The following is a 25,518-nucleotide window of genomic DNA, read 5'->3' on the forward strand; positions in this document are numbered from 1 at the left end:
GATATTTTAGATACTTTATTTTTCTAGACTATTGCTTCAAGAATTCACAATGGTCAGTGAAGCTTCTACATTCAGAAATAAACCCAACACTTTACCACTCTAGTACTGACAGCTGAGATTTCTGTTAAATCACAGCTGAAGAGATAGTTTTGACAATGACTCTAATTTCATGTGAAAAATTTGAAATGTATGAGCTTAGTAAGACAGAGATGGTATCTATCACAAGAAAAAGCTTAGATGCCTTCCTTGTTCATCCCCCCACCAAGTGGTGTCAACAACCATCTACAAAATAAAACACAGTATTAACACTTCCTTGATTATACCAAAACTCAAAGGCATTTAACTCCATCAACTTTTCTTCTAAGTTTCCCTGCATCATTACCGGATCAGTTCTTTTCCCCCCAAATTTCCTCCCTCACTTAACTGTCCCTTCTGCTCCCCAACCAAGGAGATGAAAAATCCCCATTTTTCTCATTCAAGCCAACTCTGTTTCCTTCCAGTCTTTAATGCACGAAACTGATGGTCCCCATTTTTCACTCAGTTCAATGCTAGGCTCAGCAAGCTTTTCCTTTCTCCAACCCAAACATTCAAGCTTAAGGAGGCAGGAGAACAAAAGAATGCAATTTAAATTGAGTATTTATTGTTCAACCAGCAGTCACTAGCCAGCCAGCCTCTGCTATGCCACACCATGCAACCTGCTGGTACTTCCACCCATTTTTTTTTAATTAATCAACCTGAGCATGCACTGAAATGTATAGTCAAATGTATTTATTAATACATGTTGATCTCCCACACTTTTTGGCCGTTTTCAAAGCAGCAGGTATTGGTGTGCCTTGCACCCTGAATAAGGAGTCATAAATTTTTAAATGTCTTTTTTCCCCCTGCAATCAGTACAGACTTACTTCAAAACAAAACCTCAGGACACCGACATTTTAAGTCTTAGTCGCTTTGCTTCATAACATACAGGATAGACACGTGTAACAACTACCCCAACTGCATATAAATATCTACTTTTGCATTGTCAAAACGTCCTATCTAGTCCTAGGAAAGGGTCTTCCTAGGCTGAGTTTACAAATTACATTTAAACATATTAAGTCTATAACTTAACATTAACAATGCACTTAAGGGATTGAAAAGGAATTTGTAACATGTCCTGGAAAGCTGGACACTACACACATAACTACAGTCAAGCACCAGAAATTCGTTTTAAAGAGTGTGTTTTAGAATGCACCCACATCATTACTTAAACTCACTAAAAATTAAGGGAGACAGTAACTGTATTGTTTCAAACTACACAGATTATGAATGCACATGGGCTGGCACCAGAAGCTGCCAAGACCTATTAAGGGCACCACAGACTGCACTACCGTCTTGGCTCCCTTGGCATAGGGCATACAATATTTTGCTCATAAACTGAACCCAACGAAAACAAGCAATCTGGGTCTCAACTGCTGGTGCAAGGGATTTCTCAATATACATGCCTGATAGGCCTCCATCTCTAGGGAGCGGTGGTCTGTTTCTTTCTCCCCAACTGAACCTCCGCAGAATGCTGAAGTAAGCCCTAAGAACGCCTTACATTGTTCCCCAATTATTCTGCAAAGCACCGGGATTTAGCAAGAGATGCATATGATCTACAACCATTTCCCAATTCGTGTTGAGGGCGGTGGGAGGGAAGGGGGGAAATCCAACACAAAGAGAGAAAATGGCCAGTTGAGTCAAACAGCGTCAAGCCTCTCCACTTGTGCAAGAGTCACACAGTTCTGATGGCAGTGACAAACTGCTGCCAACTTCTTCAGCCATGGGTCAGGATACACAAAGGGCTCGAATGAGGAATGTCAAAACCGGTTCAAATATATTTTAGCACTGAAGGGAGCCGACATCACACCCATCAGAACAAATGCAGACATCTTGCAAATGAAACAGCCCTGGGGCTATTTTTTTACATCTCCGGCTTTCATGAGAGCCTTAATAGCCCTGGCTCGCATCTCAAGCTCCAGGAGTTCCAGCTGCTGTGCTGATGGTTGGACATCATCTGTTGGAGGAACCGCCAAAGTTGCTGCTTTTGGCTCCTTTGGGGAGGATTCTGCAAGCCCCAGGATCTCGTTCACGCTTTTCTCAATGTCTTTCTGGAGGTCGTCTATTGGACCATCTCCACTTCTGACAGTCCTTTCCAGCCCATCTGAATTATCTTCCTCATTGCATGGGCCTTCAATGTCACTGTCGTACGCATCTGCGTTGATGCTGAGAACATCGCTGTCTTCTCCTTTGCCTGTAACACAAAATTAACAGAAAGGAAGAATTCAGAAGCCCTTTAAAAATAAAATAAAATTGGCTTTTCATCTTGTGAAACATTTCCTCTGCACACAAATACTCCTTTGCATAGATTTAAGGTATAGGAAAGGTCATCTATAAATTAAAATCAACAGTTTCTCTCTTTCCTCCCCTCCCCCAGCTTTAAGACTGATCTAATTTAGACAAGTTTTAATGCATTTTTATTCCAATTTAGGAGAACATGCAGTAGACCAGAGCAGCAGCGCTTGGAAAATTTATTCCATCGTATGGAATTGCATGATCTATTTTCCTAATTAAAATGTCATAAGGTTTTATATCACAAGGACGCCTCTGCATTACAAAATGAAAGTTGATGTGGGGAGCCTTTGGGGCTGACTGCTGTTTATTATTTTAGAAGTGAATTTAATTCCTGAAGTGCAGTTTAAAAATACTCCTAAAATTCTTGTGTACATTGCAACAAAATAAAATGAGGGTACGGATATCAGCGTGGCAATACACTTATTAAGAGATATCTGTGCAAAGACTTTTAATGAAGTGTTTCAATTTAAGTTATCTCAAAAACAATTACAGTGTTCCTATTTGTTCAATTATGATTAAAAACATGGGCTGGGATCCAAAGAACTACTTTGGACATGACCTCAAGGTTTGAGAATTTGAAAAGGCCCTTTGAATGCCAAAGCTGCATTCTGCAGTAGTTCACTGGGCTTTTGAAATCCCAGCAGTTCCAAGGGAAAATAAATCATGGAAGATGGTGAACTAAGGTTCTAGAAACACAAGCCCCAAACTCCCTGAGGTGCACAGAACTAGGGTTCCCTTTCTCTGGACCCAGGCAATGGACTTTAGGAAAATGTAACAGAACATGATGCAAGGAAACAAGTTTGAATCTGACATGACAAATACTCATAATAAAGCATATATTTCTTTTGACATCTTGTCCTCAGGTACTATGTATGTGTGATCATTTATCTCTGGAGGTTCTCCATTAAAACTACTTATATTTGTTAAATGCACAATAAGCCATTACAAAATGCAAAAAGTGTTAAACTTATTTGCTATGGAGAAATGTGTCTGATAGCACCTTAGATGAACTTTTAATAAACTGTTTATTACAAAATGGCATGTGTATTTCCTTGAGGAACATAAAATCCGGGGTGTGACTATCAAAAAATTACTGAAAGTGAATTGTATCAAATCTATGGAACTGATCTATCAAGGACTGGTGCACGCACCCACCCACCCACCCACCCACCCACAAACACTCATTGCTCAATGGCTGTAGCATCAAATTATTTACTCAATAGGTGAAGATGCCATCACAGAGCCAACAATATGGACACAGGTGCCACCACTTCACCCCATCCACACAGTGTTTTCTAATGGAGTCAGTTCACACATATTCACATGACACGTCAAATTACACACATGCACCAAGAAGCAACCATGTCATCAGGCTACGGTAGAGGAGACATGGGACTTCAGAACCTCTCCGTCAGCTGAGCCGAGCCATCAGCAACATTCAGCTCCTCCTCTCTCCTTGAATGCTCTCCATTCCAGGTGGCCATTTCAAGAGTTCTACAACTAAGTACTGCTCGGGTATCCTTTTTTCCTCCTCCCTCCCAATACCTTTCCTTTTTTAGTTGTGTCCTTTAGACTGAAGCTTGAAGGCAGGGATTTATGGGTATCTGTAAGCCGTTCAATGAGCTTTCCCCCTTCTTTTTGCTGAACAGCAGAGAAAATAATTTAAATGTATGAACCAGTGAAGAAAGCAGAGGCCTTTCTTCTGGGCATTGTCGGCCAATTGGTGCTAAAGAAGGATAGAACTTTTTTTATGTATGCTACAACAGCAGCAAGAATACTTATTGCAAAGTATTGGAAGACACAAGATTTACCCACTCTGGAAGAATGGCAGATGAAGGTGATGGACTATATGGAATTGGCAGAAATGACTGGCAAAATCCGAGACCAGGGAGAAGAAATGGTGGAGGAAGATTGGAAGAAATTTAAAGACTATGTGCAGAAATACTGTAAAATTAATGAATGTTAAAATGATGTTGGACTGAAAAGAAGTGGTTTTGGTAATAAGGTTAATAAGAATAGGTAAATATATAGTGTTATACGGATGAAAATATATAGTTATAATAGGTTAAGATACAGAGTAAAGATAATGAAAGAGGGTAAGGATTTGCTGAAAAGACTTTGAAAACGGGAATACAAAAGGGGAGGTGTGAGGAGGTCAAGGAAATAAGCAAATGAGCTTAAAGATACTGAAAAATGAATTTATTCTTTTTTAAAATATTTTTTCCTTCTTCTTTTTCCTTTTTCTTAGTTATCTGTTTTTTGTATTTTGTATCATTTTCTTTCTCCCCCCCCCCTTCTTTCCAGGTCGCTTTTTTGTTAACTTTCTTGCTAGCTTGTGTTTGTTAGTTTTTCTTTGTTTTCTCTCTATGTGCAATTTTTTGTATAATCTCAATAAATATTTTATAAAAAAAATAATAATGTATGAACCAGCCCTTGTTCAATGTATGGAGGCATAACACATTCGCTGTGACACATCCCAACCGACAATTATAGCCTAGGCAAAATTCAGAATTCACTACCTATATTAAAAAGCTGGATTCGAAGACTACTTAACCATTGGTACCTCTTAAAGCACATATGGCCTATTATGGTAAAGATCAATATGTTGCTCTTTGGGAGATTCTTTATGTGCAATGTTTTTAAAGAGACAATGAGAAAACCTTGTCAAGAATTTACACGCAGCCTGGCAACAGCAAAGTGATAAAACACACAACGGTTCATTTGCGCAATTTACTGCAGGAGGCCATGGCAGTACATTCCTCTGGAATGTGTGCATTCTCTGTAAGCCTTACAGTTTAAGGCCTTGATACACAGATTTGGAGTTGGTTAGGCTGAAGGTTTACACTTGCCCATTTTTATCCATTCTGCCTACAATATAAATGTCACTAATAGCCGCCACAATTATCAATGAAACCTCAAGAGTTTTAAATTGATGTGTGGATTAAAACACAAGATAGCTTTTCAACTCACTCTGAAAAGTCTAAAGTAACGTGGCATTCATTTGAGAGCTCCTATGTGCCATTTATGATAATAAAAGGATAGCAGTAGATTAGAACACTCTGAAATAATTAACATGTTTATCAATACTCTTCTGTCATTTTCTTCTTGGAGATTCTGGTTTTTAATTAGCCCTTCCCCACTTGGTCCCAAATATTTTCTTTTACTGGATGGCTTTTGCAGAACTTAGCAGTTTCCCCTCTTCTACCCTCTCCTTTCAAATCTCCAAGGCTTGAAGTGTTATTGATCTGGTACTATTGCTCATCAGCACCACAGTCACTGATATACTGGAAACCAATACAAAGCAGCCTCTGAATTGCGGTTCCCGGGGATCAAATAACCCCATCCCTAGTAAAGCTCTGTTTATAAAGGGAATGCTGGTTAATCAGATAACAAAAAATTAAACCTTGGTATCCTTAAAATTAGACGTGGTTGATTTGACTCTCAAATTTTAATCAAGATGGGATACAATCAGCTGCACAGAAAGAATGGATTCTCTGGACATTTCACATGACTTCTACTATATTGCTAACATATCTGTTAGGGAAAAGCAAAATGCCACTGCCCATCTGCTTGTTCCCCCAGGGATTTTTCAGGAACCACATTAATTTCTTTAGCTCCCCCATCTACAAAAATGCAATGGCAATGGCTCCATCCAATATCTTCTGCTTTGTCACTGTGAAGATAGATGCCAACTTTTATTACAGGGTGGATAGTTCTGACCCCTGAGCCACTTTGTGCAGAATGAAGTAGCCCCTAAGAATCTGGAAGCAGGTTACTCCAGCCTTTTATAACCATCAGTTGCAGCAAGTAGCAGGTGCAGCAGGGATCCATGGCAGTTTGGGGAAGAATCAGGGGTCCTGTGGACCTTGTTCTAGGGGTATCAGGGTTCATTCTCCTTCCAGCCAATGAATGAACTCCATGTATATCCAGGAAGGGCTCCATGCATCACAAACTGAGCCCCCCGCCACTAACTGCCTACTCCTTGGTCACCAATGGAGCAGGTGCGTGGGGCTGCAATTCAGACCACAATGTGCATCTGTGTGCTGCAAAGATGTCCCTCATTTGTAGTGCACAGAGACATTTTGTGGGACGGATCATGAGGAGGAGATGGTGAGACAAAGACGCATGGTGAGGACTGAGAGAGAGGGATCTTGGTTCAGGGAACTGAACAGACCAATCCCATACTTTGATCTTGACCTCGGACACTTGCATGAATGGTTGGCAACCACTAAGTCATAAACAAGAACCATGATCCAGAGAAATTATGCAACAATGTCTGTCTGCCAAGACTCCCACAGCACCCAGAATGTCATAGATTTGTGATGTGTCCATACCATATTTGGCAACAGAATTGTATTGCTGATACTGCCAGGCTTTTCACAAATTGCTAATAGGCAAAGTTTCATTTTTGCAAAAGTCCCAAGAGGATTATTCACCATTCTTTGGCCTTATAATGAGAATGAAAACGAAGAACTAGAAATACATGTGCTGGCCTCTGCTTATCATGAAAGTTTCTAGATTCTAGAGGAGTGTTGCTGTGCTGTTAAATATTTCAGCGCCTTTGGCTATAATAGTATACTGTATCACAAGGCTAGCTACATGGATGTGAGGGTTTATTTTGGAAAATGGGATGGAGTAGTAAAAACCTCTCCATACACATAAAAGGCAATATTCTCTGCTTGATCTTTATACTGGGTACTTTCCATTCTCAGCAAGTCCTCTACAAAGACTGAGCAGCAGAATACATACTACAGGAATTAATCTGTGCTGGTTCCAAAATGAGTTGAAGGAAGACTAGTTTTCCTCTCAAGACAAAAGTAGGAGGAAAGGCTTTAGAAATTCTAGCCTGGCTTTTAAATCTTTTTAGAAAGAAATATCGCAACTTTCTTTGTGTGTGTGTATGGGTCATGTGTTTATGAGCAAGGAAGAAAATCTTTAGAAAAGCATATTTTCTTTGACTTTTTATGATATAACTGGTATCTGGAGGGGGAAGAAAAATCAATACCGAACACTAAGAGAAATGTATAATAAATGTTCTTCCTCTGCAAAATAGGAGGCAGCTTTCCATAAAGTAACTGGAAAGTAAACCATTCCACATGTAGCAGTTTTACAAATATTAGAAATATACATAGACAATTGTAGCCTGTAAATATATTATGAGGAAATCAGCAAAACCCATGCTTTTAAAAAACACATACAGAATAACACAACTGATTCAAGAAAATGTGAGAACAAAGCCAAGCTAACCTTTAATCGTGTAATATATTATTGCATAAGAGCCTGACCAACTTAAGAGTTATTAAGTATGCTGTATGTTTGCAAAATCAGATCAACTGAACACAGCATTGATCTGATGAGCTTTAAAATGCACACAACAACAAAAGGTGAAAGAAGTTAGATTACATTCGTCTAATTATGAGGGAGATGGTCAAGGCTATAAAACTCTAAGTCAAACGGCCACAGTTGGGGTTTCTTGTTCCTCTGACAAGTCTACCAAGACCTATGAAACAATGGTTTTAAAAGCAGCTGTTAGAAACTTATGCAAAACATGTCATCACCACAGTCTTCTGAGGAGCAGTTCTCAAAAACAATCAAATAGCGAACTTTGATCCGCAAGGCGTTGTTTTTACTCTTCACCACACATTGCCTACAATAAGGCAGGCATGAACTCAAAACATCTTCCGACTGCTTTTAACTTGCTAGAGAAGTGTGTGAAAGATCAAAGAAATGGGAATCAATAGGATTAAGGAATGGAAATTCTTTTGCTTTGCTGCAGGGCACTAGTCCATATTTACTTAATGCATTGTTCAAGTGAACAGAACATCTCCAAAGCGAGAGTACATTCTCAACAGAATAAGGCTGGTTCAAAGTTCAGAAGCAATGTTCCAGCACACTCCTCTCCTGTTGCCAAAGGCCAACGGATCCAAGTGAAAGGGCACTGACCCGAGGGAATGAGACAAAACTATTTTTTATAGAAATCATTTATCCTTCTGCTGGAGAATAAGAAGTTACCTAAACCAGGCTTAAAGGTACAATCAGCCTGGGCTCTCTGCAGAGTTGAAATCTCCATGGAAGTACAATGCACAATAATCACATAGCCCTACTGCCCTAACAAATGTTTAATTAGCTGAACTGCTTCATTTCCCCCCTTTTTTGCAGCTGTAATTTTACATAGTAATAAAAGTCTCTGATGGCATTTTTCTCATTATCTTTTTCATTTTGATAACTTGTATTTATTCTTTCAACTAGGATTGCAAAATTCATTTCCAGGCACTTAATTTCTCTTTCTTAACCACTTTTCACTCATTTCTGCTTACCCCTTGGCTCTCGTACTTTTCATCTTCAGCATCACAGACTGCAGTGTGGAAGAGTTGCTAAATTTTACCATTTATGCCTGCACAGTCTCAAAAAAGCTCTTTAAAAGCTAACATCCTGACTAGCACTGTTGTCATTGCCCAGAGCCATCACGAAACCAGTGGCTGATAAAGTCATAAAAAGGACAAAGAAGCAATCACCTGCAACAGTCATCAATTCCCTCTGATAGCAGAGAAGGAAGAGAGGAAGTCTGCAGGAGACATGTCAATTCAGAGGTCATTCCAGAGAGTGCAACAAGCAATATTTAAAGCAGTCTTCACAAAGTCACAGCATCCTGCTAATCGCTTGGCTGCCTTATGAGACCATTTTAATCAAGTTCAATTCCCCCTATTAGCTATTTTTACCATCTTTAAGGAAGAATGGGGCACTTCTTTCTAAAGAGCTGTAAGTAATTACTGGGGATATTTCCTGTGGCAATAAGATACAGAATGATCCTTCCCCATGGCTTGCAGCATGCCTGTCACAACTAGGCAAAGAGGTGAAAACGATGGCAGGCACAAACCCACACAATACATTAGGACTCACTATTTGGGTTCATGCTGGTGTTTCGCTGATGGGTTTAAACCCAGACAACCAACAAAACAACTCCTTTTGTTCCCTGTGTGATCCTAAGTCCACTCTCTTCTCCTTCCAACCTTCTTGCTCCTGGGCGAACAGCAGAGATGGAGTGCGAGTTTTGCCCTCATCCCAAAAGTTTCCTTAAGTACCGCACTTTTTCTTGTAGAAACAAAGGACAATCTTTCACTTACACGAAAGGAAGTAAAGGAGTATACTCAGGGGCACCAGTATGGATAGTGATTAAATCTGCCCTTGGTATGGAGCGATAGAAACAGCTCCTTCCCATCATGTTGACAGAAGCTTGGATACTTTGTGCAATGGGAGCACCCGCTATATACTGCACCAAATAAACAATGCTCTAAATCTGGGACCCTATTGTACTATATCTCCCAGAGTCAAAGGGGAAAGGCTTGAGCCTTCCCACATGAAACTGCCCATAAAAGACGCCGCCCCCCCCCCAACATTCCTCCACACACTCTTGTGCACCTCCAAAGAGGGCACAGCTATGAAAATAGGTGGCTTGATTCTGAGAGGCCGTTGTATGTTTTGGAAAAAACACCTTACTCCCACCCCTTGCTCAGATGGTAAAACAAGATGTCAGAGGTGGGTGGTATGCTAGGGAAGACGTATCAAGAAGAGGAGAAATGGGTTTGGGGAAAAGTCAGGAGCTCTAGATTGGATCACTACTCCTATCAAATATGACAACAAGTACAAATAACTCCCAGAGATGGATTCGATCTTCGTTACAGTCTAGAATGACTAAAAAGCATAATCCACAGCCAAAGATGTAAAGAAGAACTTGCACCACAAAGTCATGTTTAGTGAAAATGTAAAGAAAGAAAGAAAGAAAGAAAGAAAGAAAGAAAGAAAGAAAGAAAGAAAGAAAGAAAAGAGAAGCACAGCCTTAATGCTTGCCCAAAATGCTGACAAACTCCTGGGTTTCATTTGACAACTAGCTAGAGAAGGGGCTCCTAATGTCTGAAATTCAATTATATCTTCCAAAGAAAGTTATTCTATCATGCATCATTGTTTCATTTGCAATCTATTATGTAGAATTTGCAGAGATGACCCAGAGCATTTGTTTCGAGGCAAGTAACATTACATTATTGCTACTGCTCTATTCAGAATGCCAAACGCAGAGGCCGCAACGTTTAAAGCCTTCTGCAGTTCCTACCTTGCTTTGAGTCCAAAGCTTCCAGTTTGTTGTCTTCCTTCAAAGAAGAAGTAGAATCTATACTATTGTCTTGCCTGAGAACAAACAAGAATACATTTCAGTTAGTATACCTTTTATGTTTATAAAAAAAGCATTTCATATGCATACTCTTGTGCCCCCACATTTCATTGTTTGCTTTATTTTGTGAAGCAGGCCTTGCTTATTCAGGCAGTGGTACTGATAATTTCCTTTCTTCTCAAGTTTCATACAGCTGCCTGGAATGTAATGCTCTTTCCCCAAAGATATAGGGCTAGTCCAGTTAATGTAATTATATCACTTACAGGGTAAGCAGTGCCTGCCCAGTTGGGGACACAACTATAGGAATATGTCAATTTTTCTCAATCAGAAATCAGTTTTAACTGCACCCAAGAAGAGTAAACAGAACAGAAACTGAGTGTTATAGAAAACATTGTTTTGAGGACAAGAAAACATCTCTGGCTAGCCCAATACACAACTCACCAGACCACCAAAGCTATACCAATATTTCCCCTACTATGTGACAAGATCTTGTTTTTATCAAAGGCAGAGCAAAATAACTCCACTAAGCCCGAGAAGAAAATTCAACTAATCCCTCCATCGTGGACTCAGGCAATATGCATTCGTAAATAAACCATATATCCTAAAGACAAAATGACAAACTAAAAAAAATCGTTAAAAAATTCGTAAAAAAAACCCCTACAAGTGCCGATTTTACTTTCCCCCTCAGTGTGGTGGAGCAATCCAAATTAGACATGTTCTAAGGCAAGGAAAACATCCTCTTCTGAAATGCCAGCCTAACTCTTGCCTTCCAATGAGAAGAACCACCTACCGTATTTTTTGCCCTATAGGACGCACTTTTTCCCCTTCAAAAATGAAGGGGAAATGTGTGTGCGTCCTATGGGGCGAATGCAGGCTTTCGCTGAAGCCTGGAGAGCAAGAGGGGTCAGTGCACACTGACCCCTCTCGCTCTCCAGGCTTCAGGAAGCTATCCGCAAGCCCTGGGAGCCCGGTGGGAGTTCCCATGGGCTCCCAAGGCTTGTGAATAGCAGCCTGTTCTGGGGGCTGGGGTCAGGGGAAGCTCGGGCTTCCCCCGCCCCTGCCCCGTGCCTGGGGGAGATTTTTTTTTCTTCCCCCCCAAAAAAAACTAGGTGCGCCCTATGGGCCGGTGCGCCCTATAGGGCAAAAAATACGGTAGTTGGAGTTGTCTGACCAAGCCGGTAACCTACAGAGATATGCTGCATTAAGGTGACAAGAGTTGGAGCTACAAGTTCCAGGTACAAATCTTGGTTCAGTCAAGAACTCCATGGTTTATTTCACACAGCTCACCCCCTAAAGATTAATAAGGGATCTGCTTTGCAGGACAGTTGTAAGTATTACTGAGATAAAAGTTATGTTAAATGCTTTGAAAACTTGGAAAGTACACTGTATTAACAGTATTGTATCCCCAGAGCTGCCTTATATGAAGCCAGACCACTGGCTCATACAAGGTTTCCTACAGGATTATCACCAGTAGATGTTTGGGATCAAACCCAAGACCAACTTGATGCAAAGCATGTGGTTTACTGCTGAGTTACAGTGCCAAAAAGCGATGCATTCCTTGTCCATTTCCCCAGAATTGCCACCGCTGTTTTTCCAAAAGAAGAACCTCGCTGAAGAACAAGAAAGAAAAAGACAGCCCCCAAACAGCCCCGAGAACATCTGTGCTTGTGAAAGATACAGAACATCACCAAAAGAGACCCTAACTGTGAAGTATCTTTGGTTGATGTCACTGCTATCAGGGGAAGAATCTGGAGAGCAAGTTCCTTGAAAAACATCAATAGGAGGAAAGAGCTCTCCAGTAAGGCAACTGCAGAAACACACAGAGAAAACCTGTGGACGATAGGGGAACTGGGCACAGACGCCCTGCCGAGGGATTAGGAATCTGCCCCACAAAACAGCAGATCCTAACTCTACTTACAGTGTTCATTGATGCTGCTGCACAGCAATGTACTTATAATTGCTGAGATTAATACTACAACCACACTACTGATCATTAATTTTAAAAGTAATCTAGTCTCTGCCAGAAAAGGGGGAAAGGTATTTTCAGACATGAACCCACTGGATCATTAAGACAGAAGAGCAAGGCAAGGATGCAACCTGCAAAACGGCAAGGTGCAGCCAAACTCCCAGACTTAAGAGGGCAAATCTTCAAAACAGCCTTGCGTATTACACAATCTGCAGAAAAATTATAAAAAGATCACTGAACCCACATTTTGGGGTGGGATGGCGTGATGCTGGTTTAGCTATTTCTACACGTTCTCACCAAAATTTGACACATTGTTTTCTGTTTCAAAGGATGGGGAAATAACTCAGAAAGTGCTAAAAAGGATGACATTTCATCTGCTATCTCGCCATGATGTTCAACTGTCTTTATACAAAGCATGAAAGCAAATGAAAGACTGTAAGACACACTTGAGGAAACAGGATACAGCTCTCCACAGGATTTCAAAATCATGGAAGGCAAGTCCAATTGTTGAGTTTAATGAGCATTTTAGCCATAAAATTATTTTATATTCATCTAACCAATTTCATACCTCAGCTACTTTGTCTAAAATTTGTAATGTACGTATTATGTTAATATGCACACAATCAAAGCATCCAGCTTGAAGGGAGGAGTTAAATTTAACATTACAAGGTGTCATCCTAACTTACATTTCAGAGGTTTAACTCTAATGGCGTGTGTCCACCTCTGTTAAGTATTGTAACTAAACTATGATTAAAGATAATTTTTAAAATGGGGGTGCATATATAAGCGATTCAATTTTAACCAGATCCCTGAAAAATAATCTATCTGTCCTCAAAGAAGAAACCTTTTTCCTACTGCCCCTGGATTTGTCTCCACAAGCCTCCTTGACTAACTTAATAGGGAAGCTGCCAAATACTCCAATGGGCTCCTCTCATCTCAATTCACTTCTGTTCAGTACCAGGTGCTGCTACAGATTCAGCCCTCAAGGTAAAGTTTTCCTACTGAACCCCCAAACCTATGAAATTATTATAGATATTAAGACATTTACGCAGAACATATAGATGCGTGTGTGTGTGTGTGCAGGGCAGCAATCATTTCATGATTATGAAGGAGAAAATTGATACTGGGTTCAGAATGAAACATTGGCTTCCATTCAAAAAAAACCAACAGCAACTAAACTTCAAACCTTTAAGGTTTCAGAGGTAAATTTCAAACCTATGAGAAGCAGAGTCATGAAAGAGCACCAAATGTGGGAAAATAAGTTGGATTTAGGCTACAGCAAGCATTTTGGCCAGAAGGCTATATTCACCCTTGGCCAACCCACTGGGAAAATACATGATGAGCACAGCTGATGGGGATGCAAACTGGCCTCTCCTTGTTCATCAAATCAATCATTTGATGAATGAGGAAGAAGTGGTTTGCATCCCCACCAGGGTGCTGGGCTGGGCAGACAGGCTGAAACTTCCTTGGCACAAAATTTTATTTATCCCGATCCAGAATATCTGAAGCTGTTTGGTGCAAGGTGTGTACAACCCTGAGCATCGGTACAGACCTAGCGCACTACAGGAAAAGGAACCTGGCAATCATGCCCCTGGCATTCGTACCCCTCATTCCTAACCAACCACAGGATGAAGGCATCGGCTCCTAAATGAGTGATAATGCTGTTATCAAGTATTGCTCATTGGCAAACAGGGATGATCTGGTACAGTCATCTGGTTTGCAGAAGGAAAATGTATCAAAGGATATCTGCTCTAGGATAATAAAGCTCCTGCTGTCCGGAGTCATCCTGCCAAATTTTGTTCAGGAATCAGGATTGTTCATTTGGCAAGAGCCTCAACAACACGCTCTTGATTTCCAATTATGCAGCTTATTTTAAATACTGGTCATGGAAATGGTGGTTTTCAACATATGAGCTGTACCAAGTTTTCTGACCCCTGAACAGTGCACTGCAAAACTAGCTGCAGAAACTATGTGGTACCTGCTTGAGATCAACCACTTCGGTAGAAAGGTACACATACTAATACAGACAATCTGCTGTCCAAAACACTTTGTCACTGAGCAATTCTTATGCTGTCATAAAAAGGCTTCTTGATGTAATGGCGCAACTCTTAAGTTTAATACACATGCATTTTCTGCCATCTTGTGGCCAAATGTTGCATAGATTAGATGCTCTTTTTTGGATGCTTAGTATTAACCGAAATAACTAGCTGATATGCGAGTCACTTAGTACATCTTGTTCACACTGACAGCACAATCACATGCATTTCTACTCAGAAGTAATCCCCACTGAGCTCAATGGGATTTACTCCCAGGCAACTGTAAAAACTGCCATTTAAATGTTGATTCCCACCAAGAAGGACCCATACTATGCTACTCACAAGCAGCCACCGAAAAGAGGCTTGGTAACCCAAGAACTTCTCCCAACCCTATTACATAACAAAATGAATCAAACTTCTCCACGCTGTTTTAACCCTAGCAATTAACAGCCAACCTAAAATGAAAAGATCCTATTTGCAGCCATGGGATGGGCAACAAGCTGATTACAGGCAACTCCCATTTTGCACATGTTCAAAGCATGCATGACCCTGAACATGTGTGACATTTTCAGATCAGGAAGAGCATGGAACAGGCTCCATCAGCACGCACAATTACCTGTATGCAAACAGTCTTGGATTTGGTTGTGTTTCCTACTTTATGCCATGATTTAAGAGCAGCTGCATACATACCCTTGTACCGTAGGATCTGATGGAGGATACAATTAGGATTCTCTGTTCAAGGCACTTTGGGCTTCAGAAGATTTTGCCAATTTAACTAACATTTCAACGGGATCTCACCAAGGCTCACTGGGTTTTTACAAATGCTCAGCAAGGTTCACGAAAGTTTCATTTCACTAATGTTTTGCAAATTTCCCCCAGAGTTTTTGCAGCGGTTCAGCCAAGATTTCACCATGGGTTTATCTGGGATTTCACCAACACTTCAAAACGAAATTGTCAGCACAAACTTTTAAATAGACTCTCAGAGGACAGTTAAATTAAATTTGCTCATCACAATTACTTACTGGCTGATAGATTCAACTGCTGTCTTCTCTTCCCCACCATTAGCCTCTTCATCACTGTCGGAGTCATTTTCATTCTCACCTTGAAATACAACGTCAATGTGAGATGCTATACAGTGTGGCAGCATTTTTCTGCCTCATTAATACATGCATCAGTAAATACTGTTATGACTGTCAAATGAAGAGACACAGCCCACCTGCTTGACTAAGGTACTCAACAGAAACCATTTGGAGCTGTAGCCTGTGAGGGAGACAGTGGCCTGAGTTTTGAAGATGGCTGGCAATAAGGAACCATAGCACGTCCCAAGGCTATATTGTTTGGAGTGCCTGGGGTAGGGGGGGGATACGATGCTTCAATGAGCAGCAATAAGTGTCTGGCTGCTTCTCTGCACCTCCATGCTTAACTTGGTATCTTTGCAAGCAAACAACTATTACAAACACAGAGTAAGTCCTCAGTACTTTCACCATAAGGAAAAAGAATCCATGTAAAAGGTTTCCCCGGGAAATTTCTGTCACTCGGGTAAGAGAAAAAAATGCCACCCAGTCTTTGCCAAAGGAATAATATAAAATTAACCCTATCTTCTGTTACAACACAGCCATTTATATTAAACTATTGTAGTAGTATTTGTACAGAAAACAGGTATTCCTTTTTCTTATGCAAACACACATACACACACTTATGTAATACAGGCCACAGAGTCTGTTTAAGGACCTGTTCTCATACTAAAGCTCTGAGTAGTCTATAGATAGAACATATATTCAGCAACACATTTAAAAGTGTTGGGCAACTTCTGTAACAGAAGTTCAGCACTAAAGCTAAAAGGGTAACTAACAAGGAGGAGATAAAACTATTTTAAAAAATTAAGCACGATCATAGGTAAAGGGACCCCTGACCATTAGGTCCAGTCGTGACTGACCCTGGGGATGTGGCGCTCATCTCGCTTTCTTGGCCGAGGGAGCCGGTGTACAGCTTCTGCGTCATGTGGCCAGCATGACTAAGCCGCTTCTGGCGAACCAGAGCAGCACACGGAAACGCCGTTTACCTTCCTGCCGGAGCGGTACCTATTTGTCTACTTGCACTTTGACGTGCTTTCGAACTGCTAGGTTGGCAGGAGCAGGGACTGAGCAATGGGAACTCACCCCGTGGTGGGGATTCGAACCGCCGACCTTTTGATTGGCAAGTCCTAGGCTCTGTGGTTTAACCCACAGCGCCACCCACATCCCTAGAACAATCATACAATGCTCATTAATATAGATAACTGATGGAAAGCTTATGGGGGCTGGTTTTCCAGTCCTCAGAACAAAAAGGAAAGCCTAATATAACCACAAGTAGATCTCTTGTGAGCAGCTCCTCTGAACACTGTAGCTATTAATTTTAAGTCTCTCTATAACAGGGTTCCAAGTCATGACTGCCCTCATTTGCTCAAAGCTTCTCTTCCGATCCATCTTCTAGGTAATTGCCATGCTTCTCTGCTACATCAAGCAACCATGTACAGTACTTGGTGTTCATTAGGAGCTCCAATATGATACAGTATTGCCTACCTTCAAGAATTCTCAATAACTTCTTCTCAGACAGGAGCTCCAACTGTTCAAGACAAAGCCTTTTGATTTCTTCTATTGAACAGCCCTATGGAAAGAGAGGTGGGACAGTTATAAACAGTGCCTGCAATTAGCCAGATGCCGTGCGCATTTTGCACCTGACTATCGGACACTTGCGACCAAGCAATCCTGGTTTAAGGTGCCGTTTGGCACCTAGCTTTTATATGTGAGTTTCTAACACTAGTTACGCACTAAGGGCCAGATTCAACTAGTTGAGCTAGCAGGAGCCAACAGGAGGAGTCCTGTCTCTGAAAGAGTTGGGAGAACTTCCAAAATGAGAGGTTGGGGAAGAGAGAAGACCACTCCGTTCAGTGGCAGGTGATCTCCTTAGTGCTTGTTTGAATTTCACCTTTCTTTTTTTTTAATAAAGACGACAACAACATAATAATAACATCATCATCATCATCATTTTTTTATTTGTACCCCGCCCTCCCCAGCCAGGTACATACAATCTGGACACTAAATCCAAACTTAAAACATTATGATCTGAATTAGAAATTTTATTAAGACGGTTTTGCAAAAAGACAATGTTAAGGAAGTAGCAAAGTATGCCAGATCTGAACCCTGGCTTTCTTCTTAGGTTTCGCAAGGCAGGCATTGCAGCCAGTTGTGCTCTCTTCTGACGGAAGGCATTCTAATCCAGCAGGGGCGTATGTTGGCAGAAAGGGTAGCCCCCTGTGCACATACCCCAATCTGCTCAAGAGCGCTGGGGGGGGGCCCTTTGAACGGTGTGGCAAGCGCAGCAGGGGATTGCAGGAGAAAGGAAGAAACTGCAAAAATTACCTCTCCCCTCTTTTTCACCTCATGGACGTTTCTGCTGGATCAAACAGCCTTCTGTCAGTGGGGGTCATACAATTAAATACAACCCAAGGGCACTTCTCAAATTCCCTAATGCTGGCAGTTGGAGATGGATTATTCCAGCCACTGTTTCTCATTAGTATTGCTTGAATAAAAAGAAGAAGAAGAAGAAATACAACTTTCTGAAAAATATCACTCTCCCTAATAAGGCTTTCGGTATCTATGTTTTCACTCCTGGTAGGTAACTGTGTTAAGTCTGCTGCAGCAAAAGAACAGTCTTGTGCCATAAGATTCTTAAACCTTTAATACATTCTTTTTCATAAAAATCATTCAGAAGACTTCTTGTTCGTACTTTACACTTAACAGAGAATTTTAGTGGACCAGCCCGTGAAGAATTATACAGGTAGTTTAAACCTTAATTATGAGAAACGGGGCTAATACAGATATAATGTAACAAGTGTTATGAGGCACCAGCCTTGGAAACACACTTTCCTGTAATACTACCCCTTCCTGGAATTAAATTTTATCATTTGCCAGCATCAAATTAACTGTGAGTAAGGCTAACCAAGGTTTCCCTTACCCTAAGATTTAAATCCACTTCAAACTCTTGTATAATTTATTCAAATGTGCTTCCCTTTTCTTTATTTTTTTGGAAGAGTTAAGTGAAGAGAAAATAAAATTCAACCAGTAAGTTTTTTTTGATGTTCCTGAGAAGATCTGAGAAGTTAGAACAATGGAGTACCAGGCTCCTTCCCCGATGCAGGCTGGCTTTTCCAAGAAGCATAGCATTGCAGACCAATGCTCTGTTTTGAATTACCTTATCCAGCTGTTAGTGGTCCCTCAAAAAAGCAGTATGTCACATTTATTAATCCCTCATTTGCCTTTGACTCCATTGATCGGCATCATCAATAAGAGTAGCAGCTCATTTTTTGCAGAAACATATTGACGTATGACCAACCTTCCCAGGTCTGCAGCACTAAAGTGGGCACAGCCAACTGGTTGATATTTCCTAGCAAGAGACCCATGATGTAATTTCTGCTAAAGATGCCTAAATGGATTTTGAACATGTAAAGAATTCCAGGTCTTCATTCTGGTACATTAAAATTGCATCTGATCACAAAAAGTGTTATTTTCCTGCAGGAACTAATTCCCCCCCCCCCCCCAATTAGACATGCATTTACCCAGTTCAGATTTTGAACTATGTCCACAGAACAGCTGACCAGTAAATTATTTAATAAGCCAACATATGACCATCTTTGTGTATGTTGATCAGGCCAGATTAAAGACATTGTGTGTTGTATTTTTTATTGCCCCTATAAAATCCACCTAGGAAGATTCCTCTATTCAAAGTTTTTTTAAGAAGGTCAATCAGATTATTTCAAAAACATAGGGCTGCAAGCTGATGTATACAACTTTGTAATCTAAAGGATAACATTCTCACTACCTGCACATGTAGAGCTATGGGCTACGTTATATATCCAAAGCAGTGTTGACTCTGCGAAGGAGATTTTTAAAAATCTAAATTATCTGGGGAGTGTTATAATTTTAAGTTTCAATCATTTGCAGTTCTAAAAGTTGAAATGAATTGTCTTTCTGTGTGTGTGTGTGTGTGTGTGTGTGTGTGTGAGATTTATATTGTAATAGACACTGGCTGCATACAACAAAAATCTGACTGAGTTAACAGTGTTTTTTAGCATTTCCGTCAATTCCCATCTTCCCAAACTCCTTGCCTGATGGAGTCAAGATTCTACATAATCCCATATCTATGGTAGACTTGTAAACAGCCACTAGGCTAAGATGTTCCTACAAATTTCTCTTCAGAGGCTTTTAAAGCCATGAACATGGGAACATGGGAACATGGGAGAACAAGGACTAACTAAAACATTTGGGAGGTAGCAACATTTCCAAGGCTGCTCTATGGAGTCTACCAGGGCCAGCCCACCCATGAGGCAAGGTGGGTCAACTGCCTCAGGTGGTAGCAAACCCTCCAAGTGTCCCTATTTTCCAGGACCAGTCCCAGATTTAGAGAAGCCTCCCTGGTTTCTGATTAGATCTGTCCTGTTTTCCCTTGGGACATTCCTATTTTCATCGGAGAAATGTTGGAAGGTACTGGAGTTATGTGAACCCGAGCCAAGGAGATATACATACACCCTTGGAAGGCATCTAAAGGCAACCCTGTATAGGGAAGGTTTTTTTTTAATGTGTAATGTTTTATATATGTTGGAAGCCACCCAGAGTGGCTGGGGCAACCCAGTCAGATGGATGGGGTATAAATAAATTGATATTAATATTACTAGGACATCCCTGTTTTCACGTGAGAAATGTTGAGAGGGTATGTGGTAGAGGGCAGCAGATCTAGCTTCCAAGCAATGCATGGCCCGCTGCCGCAGTAACAGCAATGGCCGTGGCACATTCCTTGGAGGCCGGATCTGCTCTCTCTGTAGCCCTGCTATGCTGCCTATACAGCAGCCTCTCTGCCCTGGAGGGGGGAGGTGCCGTTTTGTAGTTTTCCTCAGGTGCCAAAATGTATTAGGCCAGACCTGGTGTCTGCAGTGGAAGAGGAGCTCAGTGTAGCTGGCAGGCAAAGTGTTGCTATGGAATCTGCTCTGCAACCCTAGAGATGAACTACAAGAAAAACAGCGTGGTTAAGGGAGCGTTTCTGTTCCCAGTCCAAATTTTACAAAATCTTTTTCTCCAGAAATGTTGAGACAAGATTAGTATATCATAAAAATGAACATACGTGCTTTTCTTGCCAACTGGAGCATTCTATGATATTCTTATAAATAGCCAGAATTCTTATTGTGTGGTTTTTACTTTATTTTTAAATCCTGCCTGCCCCCAACTTCAAGTTGCTTTATTTTCAAGCAAGGATGTCTTAAGTCTGTTGGGAGTAGTGTTCTTTTTTAATTATAAATTACTTATTTATAAACTGCCAGGCTGCCACACTCATCTCTGATGGTGTTATGTCCAATTAAAGAAAAATTTCAACATCCCTGTGGAAATGCTATAATTATATACTACATTATTCCATATGCCACAGTAATTAAGGTTATTTACATTTGCAGCCTGCTTCATTCCGAGGGCTCTACAACAGTATTTATTAAAACACACACATACACAAATATATAAACTCTGAAAGCCTTTGTAGCAGTCTGATCTCAGTACTTGCTAAACTAGCTTGTAAGTGCATAGGATACACACTGAATAGAGTTGCAAGTTTTAATTGGCAAGTTAATCAATTAAAACTTAGGTTGATTAATCAGTGCAATACCATTTTAATAGGCAAAAGTACATTTTAATTGGTGGGGTTTTGAGGGCACATGCCCATTTTTAAGGCTATTCAAATTCTTGTGTGCTACTGTAACACTCGAAGAGAAAATGGACTCACATGTTTCCTTTCAACAATGTGAAGCAGCTTTTGTTTATTACAGTACAATGTTTCATAAACTAATGATAGCTGAGACACACTTTCTTAGGGAATGAAAACTTAACCCAAATTAAACACTAATAAGTAGCACTTACCAGTGGAGGAACTCATTCTCTATGGGAGTCACTTTCTCAGTATGCCTTCTGGTTGGGAAAATGCAGCCCCTAACTAGTGACTCATGCAGAGAATTAATGTGCTACCTCTTCTGTGGCAAGAAGGGCACTTAGGGCACACAGAAGCCTTTCTCCAATACATTACATAGGGCAAATTAGAAGTGCTCTTGAACAACAAAATTTAGGAATTCCTGAGTTACTAAATTATAAATTATCATACTCTACTTTCAGTTTCTTAGAAAGATACCTACATTAAATGTTGTTAAAACTGCAAATTGATTTAGCAATAATCAATTAACCAACCCCTTAAAAAAGAAGATGCATCAACTAAAAATTCTCTAATTAGTTGATAGTCCCAACGTGGAAAATTGTGCCATTCTGAAACACAGGCCATGGTGTTATGCTGGTGAAAGCCAACATTTAAACATGAGATTTGGATATAGGTTCCCTCTTTATGGCAATGTAGTGTGACACATGTATGTATGTATGTATGTATGTATGTATGTATGTATTTTTGTTTGTTTGTTATTGTATATTCTACCCTTCTCTCCCTGAGCTGTTTCCACACTACGTGGAACTACTATGTGACTTTAAGAATGGGTGCTGGTTTTTCTCTTCCCTCCTTATTCCCTTTCCCTTTTGTGTCATGTCTTGTAGGCTGTAAGTCTGCAGGCAGGCTTATTTTTATTGATCTTACATAAACTCTGGGAGCCTGTACAGTTAAAGAGCATGATAATGACACCTTCAATAAATATTTAAAATATAAATGCAAGCATGGCTCCTTAAAAAGTAAATCTGACCCCTTTATATTTTTAATTGAATCTATGCACGTACAGTCGTACCTTGGTTCTGAAATGCCTTGCGACTCGAACGTTTTGGATCCCGAACGCCACAAACCCGGAAGTGAGTGTTCTGGTTTGTGAACTTTTTCTGGAAGCTGAATGTCTGACACAGCTTCCGTGACTTCCAACTGAGTGCAGGGAGCTCCTGCAGCCAATCAGAAGGCGCGTCTTGGTTTTTGAATGTTTTTGGAAGTTGAACGGACTTCCAGAACAGATTCCGTTGGAGAACCAAGGTACAACTGAATATACATCCAGTATCATAGCCATAATTAAAGAAAAAGAAAAAATGATCAATGAAATAACCATAGCAATGTTCAAATTAAAATTAAGGATTTCAGTGCGTAAAAAAAAAGTCCCCTTTCCAATGAAGTACCAAAACTTTTCAGAGTTTCTTTACTATCTCAAAAGCTAGCCAACTGCACGTCAGGGTAATAAATTTATAATAAATATATACTGTTTAATTTATACTGTACAGATGTCCACAGAAGGATAATGACTATTACACTATGTGCAGTTAAGCTACTGAAAATCCACTTGAATGGAATTTAAGCAACCTCTATGGAGCCAACAGGGCAGTACACCTTTAATTTTTGAAATATTTTTTCAATCCTGATAAAAGAGTCTATTTTAACTGTGGAATGAAGAAGCAGGGTTAGATGGTATCAGAGTGGTTTATAAATAAATAAAATCCTGAGCATGTAGCAAGAGGCTTAACCTTTGTTACAGAGCATTCAGATCACTCCCTATTCCTGATAAATTTCTCCAAAATTTGCCAGAATAGATATATTTCAGTACCTTTAAGACATCAGGCAGCATTTTCTGCACTTTCTTCTCTCCTATGATACAAAAGCACTGATGAAGCATTTCCTTCTTATCTGTGATGTAGAAACTAACTGGCTTCAATTGCACGCTGAGATCTAATCCACCTTCTTCTAGGTCACTGGATTCTTCTTCCACATCCTCATTTTCTGGAATTTGTGAAGTACATTTTGTTTCCTAAATGATGACACAGAAAACTGTTTCAGTCATGACCCAACACAAAACACTTGCTTATGTCGTAATATCGGCAACTAAGCTTTGACTACAGAAGGAACAGTGCAAGCCATTTCATGTCTACTCAGAAGTAAGTCCCACAAGGTTAGATGGGTCTTACTCCCAGGATATAGGATTACAGCCTGAATCAATGAAGCTTCTTATATAGGCTCCTAATACTATAGTCCAAAATACAAATGCAATGTTTAAGATGCTCCATAAAGTTGGTGTTCAGTTTTGCATTTTGAAGTTACAGTGGTACCTCTGGTTACGTACTTAATTCGTTCCGGAGGTCCGTTCTTAACCTGAAACTGTTCTTAACCTGAAGTACCGCTTTAGCTAATGGGGCCTCCCACTGCTACTGCGCCACCACCACACGATTTCTGTTCTCATCCTGAAGCAAAGTTCTTAATCCGAGGTACTATTTCTGGGTTAGTGGAGTCTGTAACCTGAAGCGTAAGTAACCTGAAGCATGTGTAACCTGAGGTACCCCTGTACTTGAAAGATCATATAGTTAGCAAGGAAGTTTACAGGTGAATGCTGCAAAAGGAAATCCACCGGGCTAGTTATCTCTCAAAATATTATGCCACCCAGTAAAAGGAACTGAGAATACATTGGGGGGGGCAGGGGGGATGAAACAACACATTCAAAGCACTTTGGTTACTATCTCTGTTCTTCTCACACCAGCCCTGTAAGGCAGGTTGGTACTGTCATCACAATTACAGGCAAGAGTTGAACTCAAGATATAGCAGTCTGGCCTGTGGACACCTTGTGAATTCATTGCTGTGAAACTGGAGTATCTGGATCATATTTTAAAAGTTGCAAACCTACTTGGGAGTAAGCCTTAATTCAAAGCAAACATGCATAGGACTGGTCAGAAAGCTGCTCCCTAACACCACATCTTAAGAATGTTAATGTAGCATACAATTAATGTACTAATAACTTCCTTGCAAAAAATAGTGATGCCTTCTAACTTAAAAAAAAAAACTTTTAACAAATTCATGATGCAGGTTAGGTCTGTCAGTGGCTCTTAATCAGGACAGCTAAAAGCAGAACCATATTGAGAAGCGGACAGTCACGTTTGTGATTAGAAGTTACTGGAGTAAAAAAAACAACAACATGGGGATGATTATGCTCCACAGTTAAGCTGTCCAGAGGGGCTGGGGAAACACCCCCAGATGGGTGGGGTATAAATATATTATTTTATTATTATTAGTAATAATAGTTAGTTGGAGACAAAAATGTTAACCTTGCTAGGCTGTTAGTCAAATTGATCAAAGCAATTCATAATTTTACCACCACTATTCAAATTTTGAATATAAACGGTTTTGGTAGTTCTTATTTGATTTTTGTAAAGCTCCCCCCCCCCCAATTTTGGGTTTCCACTTTGTGATGTGCTGCAACAGATTCTGTATAAAGCTGGGTTACTCTAGGACGAAAACTGGGTCGCAAACAAGTAAACGGAACAGCTGTTCATAGCAAATGGACACAAGTCCAGGAATATGGGGGACGTTGCTTCAAAAATCTCATGAAGCTGAATCCAAACGTAATATAAAATAGTAATAAGAAGAAGAAGTGCAATCCACGTAAGCTGTGCTTTACAAATACTAAAAGGTCCACTCCCAGTGCTTTTAGAAAACAACTATAAGAAGCGCGCGGGGGGCGTGGCCGCCAGGGCACCTTGCGCACGCGCATACCAGCCCGGCTCCGCCTTCCCTCAGGGCGGCCCAGGCGGCGGTTACCTCGGCCAGGCCTTGAAGCGGCTCGATGCTCCGGCGTTTCCTCTCGCTGCCTCCGCCTTCTTCGTCCAGGCAGCCCAGGCGGGAGCGGTGCCGCTTCTTCTCCTTGGGAAACTTGCGCCCCGTCATGACGGCGACCCGAGAGAACTGGCGTCGGCCGCGCCCCCTTCTCGCGAGCCTCTCGTCACAGAGCGAGCGAGTGGGGCGTCGACGGCGTAATATATCAGCGGCCCGACGACGCCTTCGCCCGCCCGCCGTGCGTGCGTCGCGCTTTGACGACGTCACCCGCGCCGCCCAGCCAACGTAGAGCTAGTGAAGAGAGGAAGAGGCAGAGTGGCCCGTTGTGGAGAGGCCGGAGGTTCCGGTTCCAGCTGGTCCAGAGAGGGAGAGGTTGGGGCAGAAGTGGAGGCAGG

General features: G+C 40.9%; 1 protein-coding gene across 2 annotated transcripts; it reads right to left on the bottom strand.

Moving 5' to 3' along the window:
• Nucleotides 1-25,518, bottom strand: CAAP1 (caspase activity and apoptosis inhibitor 1). 2 transcript variants are annotated; one of them, XM_083482356.1, is made up of 7 exons: nt 25,109-25,518; nt 23,130-23,330; nt 17,098-17,182; nt 15,559-15,637; nt 10,478-10,551; nt 8,688-8,725; nt 1-2,269 (listed from the first exon to the last, which is right to left on the bottom strand). In XM_083482356.1, the coding sequence occupies exons 1-7, from the start codon at nt 25,232-25,234 to the stop codon at nt 2,138-2,140; spliced, it is 735 nt and encodes a 244-aa protein (XP_083338482.1). In that variant the 5' UTR covers nt 25,235-25,518; the 3' UTR covers nt 1-2,137. The 2 variants fall into 2 exon arrangements, with proteins under 2 accessions (XP_083338482.1, XP_083338483.1); XM_083482357.1 differs by lacking the exon at nt 8,688-8,725 and having other exon boundaries at nt 25,109-25,414.

The sequence above is a fragment of the Podarcis liolepis genome (genome assembly GCF_965112155.1).
Source record: "Podarcis liolepis genome assembly, chromosome: 17".
Classification (NCBI taxonomy): domain Eukaryota; kingdom Metazoa; phylum Chordata; class Lepidosauria; order Squamata; family Lacertidae; genus Podarcis; species Podarcis liolepis.